Raw genomic sequence first — 12,925 nt, forward strand, 5'->3', positions numbered from 1 at the left:
GTCAGAGTTTGTTAAGATCAAATCCTTGTTGCTCAACATGGTGGTCAACCAAGGGAAGCTGGAGGTGCTAGTTGTCAAACCGAACCAAGCCAAGCCACTCAACATCCACCTACAAGGGTTAGTTTCTCAACTCTTTTTGTGGAATTTTTTTTTACTAAAGTGATGTGTCTAATCTAATGTTCTAGTTTAATCTTTCAAATTGCAGCGCAGTCCGAGACTGAATAGGGTCCCAACTAGACAAAATGGGTTACTCCCAAGGACTTTATTTTGATTTGGTGATGGTGAAGTTTTTTTTTCTTCTTTTTTTGTGTATTGCTAGGGTTGTGTATCAAACATGACTTCAGCTTATATGATGAAATGGAAATTGCGTCTTTGAAAACTTTCCCACTAGGAAAGACTAATTCCAATTTCAGATTGGGGCAAGCCATGTCCGTGTCTTCTCTGAATTCTTGAAACTTGGGAAGCACTTTCTTTGACAAGTTTGTAGGTTTGACATCATCTTCATCGGACGACTCGTTGTCCAAGTCTATATTTTCTTCATCGTTGTAGTCGCTGGCGGCATAAGATATAGGATCATCGTCACTAACCGCAAATTTTATGTTGCCTCTTTGACCACATTCCACAACATCCCCATCAACATCTACATCATCTTCACTGTTCTCAAACCCGCTATCTTGCTCATGCACCTCAAGTTCTACAATAGCAGGAGCTTGGATATGGTGATCACAAAACAATGAGATTTCAAATGTCTCCTCAATCCATTCGCCGACTGCTATCATCATACTCTTATCTGAATCAAGGTAGAAGAACCTTGTTGACGCTACCGGTAAAATGTAGTACAATGTTGAATCAGAATAAGTAAAATTCTTCTTCAGAATCGAATCAAGGTCCAACAACGACAGCTTATCAATGTCACAGTGGTCTACATAGTCGACTCGACCTTCTACGTACGAAAAACGTTCATTCATCATCTCCATTCTACCCCATGGTGAACTTTGAAGGTGAATTTACCAGAACCTTTCACTGCGAATAAAAATAACAAATCCATTACATATTGTATTAAATCAAAGAATAAACGTAATAAATACAAACGGACCCAAAACCAACAACTAAATCAACCACTAGTGGTCCCTACTCTTTTGTATTTAAAGCTTCTAAATTTTAAAACCAAGAAAATCAGACAACAGTAGTGGTCCCTACTCTTCAAATTTAAAGAATCAAAGCTTCAAACCGACAAATACCAGACATCGTGGTCCTTACCGCATTTTAGCCCTAAAAACATATATAAAAAGGGATTCTCACCATATTTTGGGCCATCATGGGTCGATGTGCTCCATTTTGACTCATCTTTCTTCTTCTATCTCTGCCCACGACTTACCAGATTTTTCTTCGGAGACTCGACTTTTTTCTTTTTCTTCGTTGGAGACTTCGTTCGGAAACCAGTACTGTTAGGGTTCGAGTGCATTGGAGTATTCAAAGCTTTCGAAGCTTTCACCATTTTCATGGTACGAATGAAAACCTAGATTTTTGAGATTTGTTTATTTTTTTTTACTTTTACTTTCATACATATATTATACAATTAAAATTCAAATTAAAACTATTTAATAAGTAAAACAATAATAGTTTAACTCAAGTACGAGAAAATACAATTATACCCTATAAAATATCTTCACGTGACAAAAACGTGTTGAGTTAATAGTCAAATTTTGACAGAAGAGACGACTTGCGAGAAAAGAAAGAGATCATATGACTTTTTTAAACAAATTCGAGTTCAGGGGTAAATTGTTTTTCAGCCAAGTTATTGGGAAGACCTGTCATTTATTCTAAATACAAACGATGAGTTGACGTGTATAGAACGAAAATAAACGACAAAGAATTAAAGAATACGACATGAAATAAATCGACACTGATTCTATATCTATACGCTATACAATCGTAACAAGAATTAAGGAAGTATTAACCGAGATTCGTTGGTGAGTGTTTCTCTCTTTCTCTCTACGAAAGCCTCTCTTCTTTCTCTCGCTTAGGGTTTCATGCTCGGATCACTCGGTTCTTCGTAAAGTTCGCCTCTTTATTTATTACTTTTCCTTGCTCTGAGATTTCACTTACAGAGGCTTTTCCTTTTCCTAGTAACTAGACAGAAGACTTGGATTAGATTCGAGTTATGATGGAAGAGTAAAGTGAAAATTTGCATTTCCTCTTGTCATGGTTATACTATCTGTCTGTAAATCTAACTCAAATGAATTAGGGCTGAGAACAAATAGATTTGCCTTTTCATACTTGTGAAACCCATATGGGCGTATAAATAGCTCTATTATTTCTTTCAATTCTATAGCAATCCAATAGTATGAGATCATGATTATATATTGCATAAAAAAAGAATTTACTTTTTGGTTAAGAGAAAATCGTATATGAAGAATTCAATAGATTTCTCAGTAGTTATTGCTAATTATACATTATAAGCATGGGATACATAGGACTTTAGAGGTGAATTAAGTAGTTTTAGGTTCAGAACAGGATCAATATTATCAAGAGTTGTATAGCCTATACATAGAGGAACTGAGGCTCTCCGATTATCTTGTATTTTCTTATCGTTTATCATAAGATTTCGAAGATTTCTATCAGGAATTAATGTACAAAACAAAGCTTGAGAAAGAACCCAAAACAAAGCTTTGTCATATCATCAGACTTCGAATTCAATAAATGCGCATTCAAAGAAACGCAATTTATTTATCTATCGATTACCCTGATTCAATCTTTTTTTCTTTCTTTTCTTAATCGACTATTTGCAGGTCCTTCATTCAATCTCTAGTATCTTCTCTTCTTTTCTCTACACACCCCCAAAAATAGGAAAAAGATGCCGCCGGAGCCAGAGCAAGGCGATCGGAGGCAAGAAGGAGGCGGCGGAGGAGGATTCGGATCGAGCATCAGCGGCATAATCAGGATCGCAGTTTTCTGGTATTTCGCGTCGAAGCTGTTCTCTCCGAAAGGAGGCCCCGCGACCGGCGGAGGAGACCCGGCTCTGACCACGTCGAACCTGTTCCAGAAATCGGAGCCGATCGACGTGTGGGTTTACGTGAACTCGAGCCTGGTGTGGCATCAGAGCGACATCCCGTATGGGGAGTGGGGCCCGCAGAGCACGAGGTCCGCGTCGTTGGAGTACGCTCTGTCGGAGGCAGTTCTGTCGCGAAACGCGTCCCTTGTGGCCGAGGTGTTTGTCTGCAAGGCCGGGTTCCCTCACGACCCTTCCGATCCCGAGTTTTCTCCCGAGGCCTCGTTCCGCGTCACTCACCCGCTCGTCACCTTCGTCCCCAAGCCCAAGTCCAACTCCAAGAGGAGCCTCCTCGACGCCTCCGATGACAAGGACAAGGAAGAGGAAATTCCCACTCTCGAAGCCTCCGATTCTTCTGCGTGGATGCCGTATTGGAGGCCCAACCTCACTATCAACTTGCTCCACGACTTCACCACGTACGTGTTTTTTTTTTTTTTTTTTTTTTATGGGTAGTATTGGGCCGGCCTTCCCAGACCCACTTTCACGAAGTAGTTTATCCCGGTCCAACCAACAGCCCCGAGCTCAGCGCCGCGCTGACGTGGCCGTTTGTACTCGTGACTTTGATCTCTTCGCTGTTGGAGACGAGTGAGGCGTGGAGGGCTTTGGTCGTGTGAGAGAAGCTCTTTCAGCGGAGTAGCTTTTGACCCGTACACGTTTAGCCGTATGTTGTTGTTATAATCTGCATATATAAGCAAGTGAAGTTGAAGATTACGTAATTATATATTACTGATATTATACCATGAAAAATGAGAGAGAGAGAGAGAGAGTGATGAGGAGAAGAAGAAAGCTGATGTGGAGATACAAAACAGACCCCATCTATTTTATAACCATGGTGTTTTGTGATACAGAAAACTAGAAGAAGAGGCTAGAAATCTTTATCGATAACTTGTACTCTTTGAGTACAAATCTCCAAAGGTGATGCAAAGGAAATCGATTCTCGCATACCTATATCTATATACCCATAAAAGACATTCCTTGGTTTTTAGTAGCCCAGTGAGCCCACTCGCAATATCATTTTGGGAAAACCCGACTCGAGAGTCCCTGGCAGAACAATCCTTTTGGGGGCGATTGATTGATGTGACAAAAATGAATGCCTTTTGTTTCGCAGTTACCCTCGCAACGCTTTGCCTCCGATGATCGCCCCGTTCCTGAAGGTGGAGCCGGAGTCCGGGAACTACTACCCGACAGTGTACTTCAACGACTTCTGGCTTCTGCGCGACAAGCTGATCCCGATCAACGCGACGACGATCTCGAAGACGCTGCCGCTGAACGTCGAGGTGGGACCCATCAGCATGACGAAGTGGCAGGTGCTCCACCAGATCGACCAGTCGTTCAGCGTCCACGCGAGCTACGGGAGCATGGTGGACGGCGAGGCGGACGAGCTGAAGCGCGTGTTCCTCGAGGGGAACCCCGTCCTGCTCGGAGTCACCATGCTCGTCTCGCTCCTCCACTCCGTGTTCGACTTCCTCGCCTTCAAGAACGACATCCAGTTCTGGAACAAGAACAAGTCCATGGAAGGCCTCTCCGCCAAGTCCGTCGTCGTCAGCTTCGTCAGCCAGCTCATCGTCTTCCTCTACCTCCTCGACAACGACACCTCCTGGATGATCCTCGGCAGCTCCGGGGTCGGCTGCTGCATCGAGTTCTGGAAGATCGGCAAAGCCATGCATATTCAGGTACCTAGCTAATTTAAAGCAATCATGGTTTTAAAAGGCGGTTTCAAGGCGCGCCTTTGAGGCGAGGCGTTCATAAATCTCCATTAGGCTTAAGCCTGGGATAAAAAAGAGCGATTGGCGCCTTGGCAGTTTTCGGTATGCTCAGAAAATAAACGCTGAAAAATCGCCTGAAACTGGTAGATTTAAAATAAAATAAAAAATTGGCCCAATTTAAATGTTTGGGCCTTTTTTTGGGCCATTTTTTGATCAGAAACTAATAAGACAAACGAAAATTAGAAAATTAGGACTGAAACTTGCGAACTTGCTGAAACCTGCGAAAATTAGAAAGTTAGGGTTTAATCAATCGTTTGATTGTTAGAAGTTTTATGGGTGATACATTTTTATTGTTAAATTAGCATTTGATGGTTGAACTAAGCCTTATAAGTACACTTTTTGTATATTACTTAAGATTTTATAAAATATTTTCAAAAAATTGGCTACGTAAGCCACCTAAACTATAAGAATTGTAAATTAGCCAACCTTTGGTAAATACTTTGTAAATAGCCAACTTGCATACGTGGCAGCCTATTAACTACCTTTTTTACATGTTTGGTTGGATTAAATAAGTCTTTTACTAATCTGTTAATAAGTTAACTTGGTTATTTACAAGAAATTAACGAAAGGTGGGCTATATCTCAATTCACTATAACCGTGTGACTATATAACTTAATAACCCAAATATTTTTTATTTATGCCTATCTTTTGAGGCTTACGCCTCAATACACCTTGCCTCAGAAACAGAAATCGCCTCGGTTACCATTTAGGCCTTTTAAAACCTTGGTTTCAATACATTTTTTACCCTAGGATTAAAATTTCCACCTCAAACGTTAAGATTGCTATTCAGCCAACGTTTCATGGAAGTTTTGAATATAGCCACCGATGCTGACGTGCCAAGATTAATTCCCTAGGCTTCTGTTATTTTACCCACGTTAATTTTGGTAGATGGCTAAAATACAAAATAAACAGAACTCTGATTGTAACTTAAGGTGATTATTGGCTAGTTAGCTACTGAACCCAAACTTGAAACTGCGGCTATCTTGTATTTTTTTTTTTTTTCCATTAATGAGTATTGGATTGGTGCAGGTGGACAGAAGTGGGAGGATCCCGATGCTGAGATTCCGGGACCGGGAGTCGTACAGCGGGAACAAGACAAAAGAGTACGACGACATGGCGATGAAGTACTTGTCGTACGTGCTGTTCTTGCTGGTGGCGTGCTCGGCGCTGTACTCGCTCAAGTACGAGCGGCACCGGAGCTGGTACTCGTGGATCCTCTCGTCCCTCACGAGCTGTGTCTACATGTTCGGGTTCATCATGATGTGCCCTCAGCTCTTCATCAACTACAAGCTCAAGTCCGTCGCTCATATGCCATGGAGGCAGATGACTTACAAGTTCCTCAACACCATCATCGACGATCTCTTCGCTTTCGTCATCAAAATGCCAATGCTTCACCGCCTCTCCGTCTTCCGTGACGGTACAGATCCAGATATCACTTGCTCAATCACTCACTCACTCATTCTTTTTCGTGTCACTCAAGCTCGTCTTCTTTTGTTTTTTGTGCAGATATCATCTTTCTTATTTATGTATACCAAAGATGGGTCTATCCAGTGGACAAAAGACGTGTCAATGAGTTCGGTTTTGGAGGAGAGGACGCCGACCAGCCTACGGAACAGCTCACCGAAGCCACACCCGAAGATGATAAGAAAACCAACTGATTTCCTTTTTTTCGTCTCTTTCTAATTCATGTTGCCTGCCTCGGGAAGATAGTGTCTTGCTTTGTCTACATTTTTTTTTTAACAAGGTTTAGATTTTTTGGTTATGTAATTTACATATAAATCTTCTAGTTCACTAACACCATTCAAGTGAAACTCAAAACATGTATGAAGGGGATCTTGTATTTTTGGGAAAGGAAAGCAACATGCATTACGTTTTTAATCTCTCATTCAGTTCTTGTTTCTCATATCTATAACTGCAAAAGCTAAAATTGGGAAATGGGTCCTAATAAACAGGCGTTTGGGGTTATAATTGTTCATATGACTAGTTAAGTTGCCCTCTTTGCCTTTCGGCGTCCGAGTCGCGAAATCACCTTTTCGTAAAGTGCCCCGTGGCAGAAGCTCTGTGGACTAAAGTTTTTTATAGTATGAATTTCGACTCTCCTCTTTCCGTCTCGTTCTCAGATTTGTGTCTTTCGTCTAAGAACCCGGGAAGACCGATTAAGTGGCAACAGGTGGCCAGAACAGTTTTTTTACGACCTTTTGGGGTATTTGGAATCAAAGGAACAGATACATTTTCGAGGACGCTGTTTTCTGCATCGAAGACCTTTGGGACAGTATTTTCAGGATTATCGGCCTTTGGATTTTGACCCGTAATCCTGACTTTTCTAGTTTTAGCCTTTCTGTTCTTTGCCGAGATTGGCCTAGTGCGATCTAGTTTGTATCTTGCTTCGTTCTAGATGAAAGCTTTCTTTTCTCTTTTAATGATATTTTCAGTCTTAAAAAAAAAAGACTAGTTAAGTTCATCTTCTCCTCGTGCTCTGTCCTGCGCCGTGTAGTCTTTCATGCCTTGGATCGCTCTTCCTGTTGGAGCCTCTCGAAGCTTTCCTCGTCTTGATTTGGTCCTTGAAGAACTCTTCTTGAGGCAAGACGTGAAGCGAAGCAGCAAAACAAAACAACTTTTAAACGGAAGAATTTAGTTGAGTTGAGACCTCTTGGTCGACCGTTGAGCTTGACTTGTCGCGCAAGCAATCTGTGTAAGGCTCCTCGTTGATATCATAGTCGTTGATAAAGCTATCCACCAACATGTTGATCTCCGAGCTGGCAAACCGGGGAGGCTAGAGCTGGTCATGTCCACAGGGGAACATAGCTCGAAATCTCGGAATATCTCTTCCCACTGGTCTCTGAACTCTTCCTTGATTCTCGCCGGACAGAATCTCCGGATGGCGATATCGCGGTCTAGACATTTCATTCTCAGATTATTGATGAAGTTGAAAGTTTAATGCTTTAATCTCAGCGAAAAAGCTATATATAAATGGAAAATAATCCAAAAAAAAAAACAAAGATATAGCGATATAAGCCACATAAACACAAGCGTTTGCGTTTTAGCCAACGTTTTGTAAATTTTTCGTAAATAGCCAAAAACTATTGTAAATATTTCGTAAATAGTCATATTTACTCTGCGTTTTTTATTATTTTGATAGCGTAAATAGATTTACGTGGCTATTTACAAAAAATTAACGAACCGTTGGCTATTTCAAAATTTCTTACATTTCATATGGCTAAATAACTACTGGATTAAAAAAAAAAAAAAAAAAAAAAAAGGAAATATACTGGTTGATTGTTTGTCGTATGATTGATGACTTACAAGTTACAAGGCATTTTATCTGACCACGAGCTCCAAAAGCCTTGACAATTAAATGGGGTAGGTTTAGCTTGCATGTGTACACCTAATAATAGTAATAATATAATAATAGATATCAATCGAATTATTTTAATATGAAAAGCTTACCATTTTCATCACTCAATTAGGTGTTTCTTGAGTTGACTATATCCTGTCAAAGAGAATGGAAAGCGAGAATAATAATGAAGTGAAGAACTTCATAAAGGTATGGACCACAATCTTGATCTCTCTATATTTTTGCCATGAAATTGTAAAGAAAGTGTCTCCAGGGACAAAAAGACTAGTCTTGACTCTCCCAATAGTGTCACTCTTTCTATTCCTTCCTCTGAAACTCAATTCCATCAATCTCGGACTCACAACCTCTTTCTTCATCACATGGCTTTGCAACTTCAAGCTCGTCCTCTTCTCTTTCAACAAAGGCCCTTTGTCTCACCCGCAAATAACCTCTCTTTCCCGTTTTATTGTCGTTTCTTGTCTCCCTATTGAGATACGACGAAAAAACCCACCCAATCACAAGAAAACGACAATCAAAAGTACCGTTATTAAGCTGTCGTTTTTGGCCACGTTGTTTTGGGTATTCAACCACGACAAATGGTCAATTTCCCACCCGCAGCTAACGTCACTCCTTCACGCGCCTCTTGTCTATCTCTTGGCGGAGACAATCATGGCTTGCTTGGCCGGCTTGGCTCGAGCCGGTTTAGGAGCCGATATAGAGCCGCAATTCGACGAGCCGTACTTGTCCACGTCATTGGAAGACTTTTGGTTTCGAAGGTAGTATAAGTATATTTTATTAGGGTTTTTTTTAGCTATATAGCGATTTGAAAATTAGCTTTTGGGAAATAGAAAACTTTTTGTAAATAGTCACCAGCTCTTATTTATAACGTCGAAAATGGCGTAAATACCCACCTCTTATTAAATAACAACTTTTGTGTAAATTTTAAGCGAATAATCTCTATTTTGGCATTGTTTGAAAGTTTTAGGATTTCATTTATACTTTTGGAGTCTGATGGTTTATTTACAATTATTAACGCATATTTACAACTATTAATGTCTTTTGACTTTGTTAATAAAATACTGTGATTATTTACTTAATTTTTTTTCTTCATAAATTGGCATCTAACCCATCAAAATTGAGAGATCTACTTTATATCAAACTTTTTGTAAATTTTAAGTGAATAAGCTCTATATTGGCATTGGTTGAACGTTTTAAGATTTCATTTATACTTTTTAAGTCTAATGGTTTATTTACAATTATTAACGCATATTTAGAACTATTAATGTCTTATTGGCTTTATCAATAAAATCTCGTGATTATTTACTTAACATTTATTGAAAGTTTGCTATATGGCAAAAGTTAATGTTTTCACTTGACTATATATCTAAAGAGCCTGTTATTATTGGCTTAAGGGCAATTTAGTTTTTTTACCATCATAAGGTACAATCTCCCTGTCGCCCACATCATGAAGACGACTGTACAGGATCCGATTTTCTCGTTATGGGCCGATTTTGTGGGCCCAAGATGGGCTTTTATTCCTTCGGTGATGGGCTTATTTCTGGTCAACGGGCTGGTCCACAAGCTCGTTTACTACTACGTCACTCGGGCGTGGCCGACGTGGGAGATCACGTGGTTCTTCATCCTCCACGGATTTGCTTTGACGGTCGAGATTTATTTGAAAGAGGCTCTGATTGGAGTTGACACGTGGCGAATCCCGAAGATGGAATCGGTGGCGTTGACCAATGGGTTCTTTGTGTTGACTACGGCGTGGCTGTTTTTCCCGCCGTTGCTTCGGCTTGGATTTGGAGCTCGGTTACTCGGAGAGTATCAAGCTTTAAGTGTGTTTTTTAAGAGCATCGCTCAAAAGCTGTATTTGATGCATTATGTTGTGTAGACCCAACAATCAAGATGTGGCTTGAAAATTATATATTATTCATTGAGCAGATTTAAAGGTATTTAATTTTAACTCTGGATACTTTTGGTGTAATTATAGTATGTTGTAGTTAGAATTAGAATTTGTATTTCCTTATGCTTTTGAATGTCTTATATAGTTATTTTTAAATGTATTGTTTTTAGGAGTTAATTTAATGAGCGGTTTAGCTACTCTGTCTATTGAAAAAGATATGGTCGAGAAACTTGATTATACAAATTTGATTAGTACTTTTGCATCAAAAGTGCTAGGTGTGTTATGTTTTGATGAATGAAAAACTTGATTATTTAAAAACAAAAAAAAACAAACAATATTTTTTTAGTCTTAGAGAATGGAGATAGAGGAAATGGATAAAAATCGATATTCAATAATCATCAAAATCACTGATTCGAGTATGAAATACAAGACTCGGAGTTGCAATTCGAACATCGAAAAAAGTCATCTCTTGGTTTTTATTATTCTATTTTGATTCAGGGCAATTTATTATTTCAAAATCGAGAATTTGGGAATTAGAATACTGATTTGGGTTTTGTTTCGGTTTCTTATATCAGAGTCAACATTAATAAAAAAAATCAATAAAATATATATTTGTGACATTGTTATTTATTTTACGGTATAATTTCATCATTTTAATTAAATATAAAGTATAAATTCGAAATTTTTGAAACTTAAATATTAAGCTTAATATTTAACTAAAACACGAAGTATATATATATATATATATATATATATATATATATATATAATTTTCCCTATAGTAAATTATATACATATTTATTGGTATTACAAGTCATTCTCAAGATTTGTTGGGCAAAAAGAAGCAATGAGACATCTTCTTCAGGGTAGTCTAAGCTAAAAGTTTGGCCTAGCATTTAGGAGTATACATATCATAATTTTTTACAGTGCATCAAATCATTCAAGCTTTGACCTAATGTTCAAAATATCGGAATATATTAGTGATATATCGCCGATATATCAATTTTTAAAGAGTCTCGATAAAAAATCCGTTGTAATCATTATCGTTTTATAAATATCGTTAAAATATCGATATTTTTAGTAATTAAAAAAATCCAAAATATCGACAAAATATTGTTTTATTTTTTATTTATTTTTTATTTCTTATCATTTATATCTTTTACTTATTAATTTTACTTAGTATAATGATATTGTCAATCTTTCCTTATTTATATTTTACAATACATTAAAATATATGTATGACAAATAACGTATTATATATATATAATATCTATATTAATAGACTAAATAATTAAATATATAATACTATTCTTTTTTATTATTTTAAAGAATATTTGTAATGTAGTAGAAAAATATAACAATTTCTTTGAAAAACATCATTTTATTACATTTTTTAATATCGAGAAAGTAATGTAAATATTAATAATGTATATCTATAAGAAAAAAGTTATAGGTATATTTTAAATTTGATTGTTTTATTAGAAATTTAAAAATATAAATAGTGGTACATATTTTATTATATTTTGTTATAAGATTTTTGTCGATATATTCGTCGATAATCGATATATCACCGATATAATCAGTAGTCGGTATTAAAATTGTTATAGAATATCCGTCGATATATCCGTTGATACTCGATATATCCGTAAAATCAGAATCTCGGTATGAGTATCGGTATCGATATTTTAAACATTGCTTTGACCTTTCTCGGTGCATCAAATCATACAAGCTTTGACCTTTCTCGATATCTACATTTGCCAATAGGTTTAGAGGATAGTTTATTAGATTCCCATATAACTAACTATTTTTTTAGACGAATATAAGTTATAACTAGCTATTAAAATAGTTTTTTTTTTTTTTAATTTGTCAAAAGTTATTGTACTCAAACAAACTCAAGTCATGGGATTAGGTGAGGTAGCTACGGCCTACGGTTAGAATGTTGGTGTTTATGTCTAACTGATTTGATCACCATATGGCTTTCTTGTCTGAGTGATTTAAGACGTTTAAACTCTTGATCAGAATGTCGGCAAGTCCTTTAATATATATTTTAAAAGAAATTGAGAAAAAGGTAAGTCCTTTAATATTGTAAAACCATCATATCATATGTTTATCTAATTAATTTAAGGGATGAAATATACGACTCGTTGTTCAAAATGGTATTGCTAGTAGATGGCCGGATTAAAAAGTTGTCGGCTAGTGAATCGATTGTATGTCACTATGTCTTAGGAAACTCGATGATTGGTCGTAATGTCGATTTTTTATTTACAGAAAAATAGAATAAAAGAAGGTCAATTTTTAATCATTTGCCTACGTATATGTTCAGTTAAAATAATTCAAAATATTTTTTAAAAAATTAACTAGACATAATCTAAATAGAGAATGGTTAACAAATAAACCACTTAAAACATATTAATTTTATTTTAACCAACGTTTAGTTAATAATTGATAAGTAGTCAAATTGATGATGTGGCAAGTGAAACCACTTATTTTGTACCGAATATACCCTTATTAGTTAATTAATAAAATTGATTTTCGTATTAAAAAATCATCATTATTCTTTAAATTCCATAATTATAGGATCTGGATTTTATGAATTCAAAATAAACTGAAACAAAAAAAAAAAACCGAAGAGGAAAGACTGGATGTGGAGCGCCACGTCATCAGCTTCAGCGTCGTGGGTGGGGATCACAAACTGAACAACTACCGATTGATTTTCGTTTCTGTTTTTTATTAAAAAAATAAACAGTAAATAATCGGTACTAATCGTTAATAATCGTTTTTGCTATTTTTCTTTTAAGTAATATTCGGTAATAATCGTTTCTGGTGTTTTTCTTTTTATACCAATTTGTCTTGTGAAAAAAAAAAAT

General features: G+C 37.0%; 2 protein-coding genes across 5 annotated transcripts; both read left to right on the forward strand.

Moving 5' to 3' along the window:
• The first annotated feature begins 1,917 nt into the window (after positions 1-1,917).
• On the forward strand, positions 1,918-6,696 carry LOC149383039 (uncharacterized). Of its 4 annotated transcripts, none has more exons than XM_089629113.1 (5): positions 1,918-1,973; positions 2,793-3,468; positions 4,161-4,725; positions 5,848-6,235; positions 6,325-6,696. In XM_089629113.1, exons 2-5 carry the CDS (start codon positions 2,858-2,860, stop codon positions 6,474-6,476), a joined length of 1,716 nt encoding a protein of 571 aa, XP_089485239.1. In that variant the 5' UTR covers positions 1,918-1,973; positions 2,793-2,857; the 3' UTR covers positions 6,477-6,696. The 4 variants fall into 4 exon arrangements, with proteins under 4 accessions (XP_089485239.1, XP_089485240.1, XP_089485242.1 ...); XM_089629114.1 differs by having other exon boundaries at positions 1,959-2,061; XM_089629116.1 differs by lacking the exon at positions 1,918-1,973 and adding an exon at positions 2,037-2,056.
• Positions 6,697-8,741: 2,045 nt separating this feature from the next.
• Positions 8,742-10,128, forward strand: LOC149383040 (acyl-CoA--sterol O-acyltransferase 1-like). The gene is made up of 2 exons (XM_089629562.1): positions 8,742-8,928; positions 9,593-10,128. Exons 1-2 carry the CDS (start codon positions 8,822-8,824, stop codon positions 10,044-10,046), a joined length of 561 nt encoding a protein of 186 aa, XP_089485688.1. The 5' UTR covers positions 8,742-8,821; the 3' UTR covers positions 10,047-10,128.
• The last annotated feature ends 2,797 nt before the right edge of the window (positions 10,129-12,925 follow it).

This window comes from Urtica dioica, chromosome 10 (genome assembly GCF_054948205.1).
Source record: "Urtica dioica subsp. dioica isolate 48M chromosome 10, U.dioica_male_clone48M_v1_H2, whole genome shotgun sequence".
NCBI lineage: Eukaryota > Viridiplantae > Streptophyta > Magnoliopsida > Rosales > Urticaceae > Urtica > Urtica dioica.

Excerpts from the sequence above, each read along its gene's own strand:
- LOC149383040 (XM_089629562.1), top strand. The coding sequence starts at position 8,822 with ATGGCTTGCTTGGCCGGCTTGGCTCGAGCCGGTTTAGGAGCCGATATA. Across the intron at positions 8,929-9,592 it reads GAAGACTTTTGGTTTCGAAG|GTACAATCTCCCTGTCGCCC; the intron begins GTAGTATAAGTA and ends TACCATCATAAG.
- LOC149383039 (XM_089629113.1), top strand. The coding sequence starts at position 2,858 with ATGCCGCCGGAGCCAGAGCAAGGCGATCGGAGGCAAGAAGGAGGCGGC. Across the intron at positions 3,469-4,160 it reads TTGCTCCACGACTTCACCAC|TTACCCTCGCAACGCTTTGC; the intron begins GTACGTGTTTTT and ends TTTGTTTCGCAG. Across the intron at positions 6,236-6,324 it reads CCTCTCCGTCTTCCGTGACG|ATATCATCTTTCTTATTTAT; the intron begins GTACAGATCCAG and ends TTTTTTGTGCAG.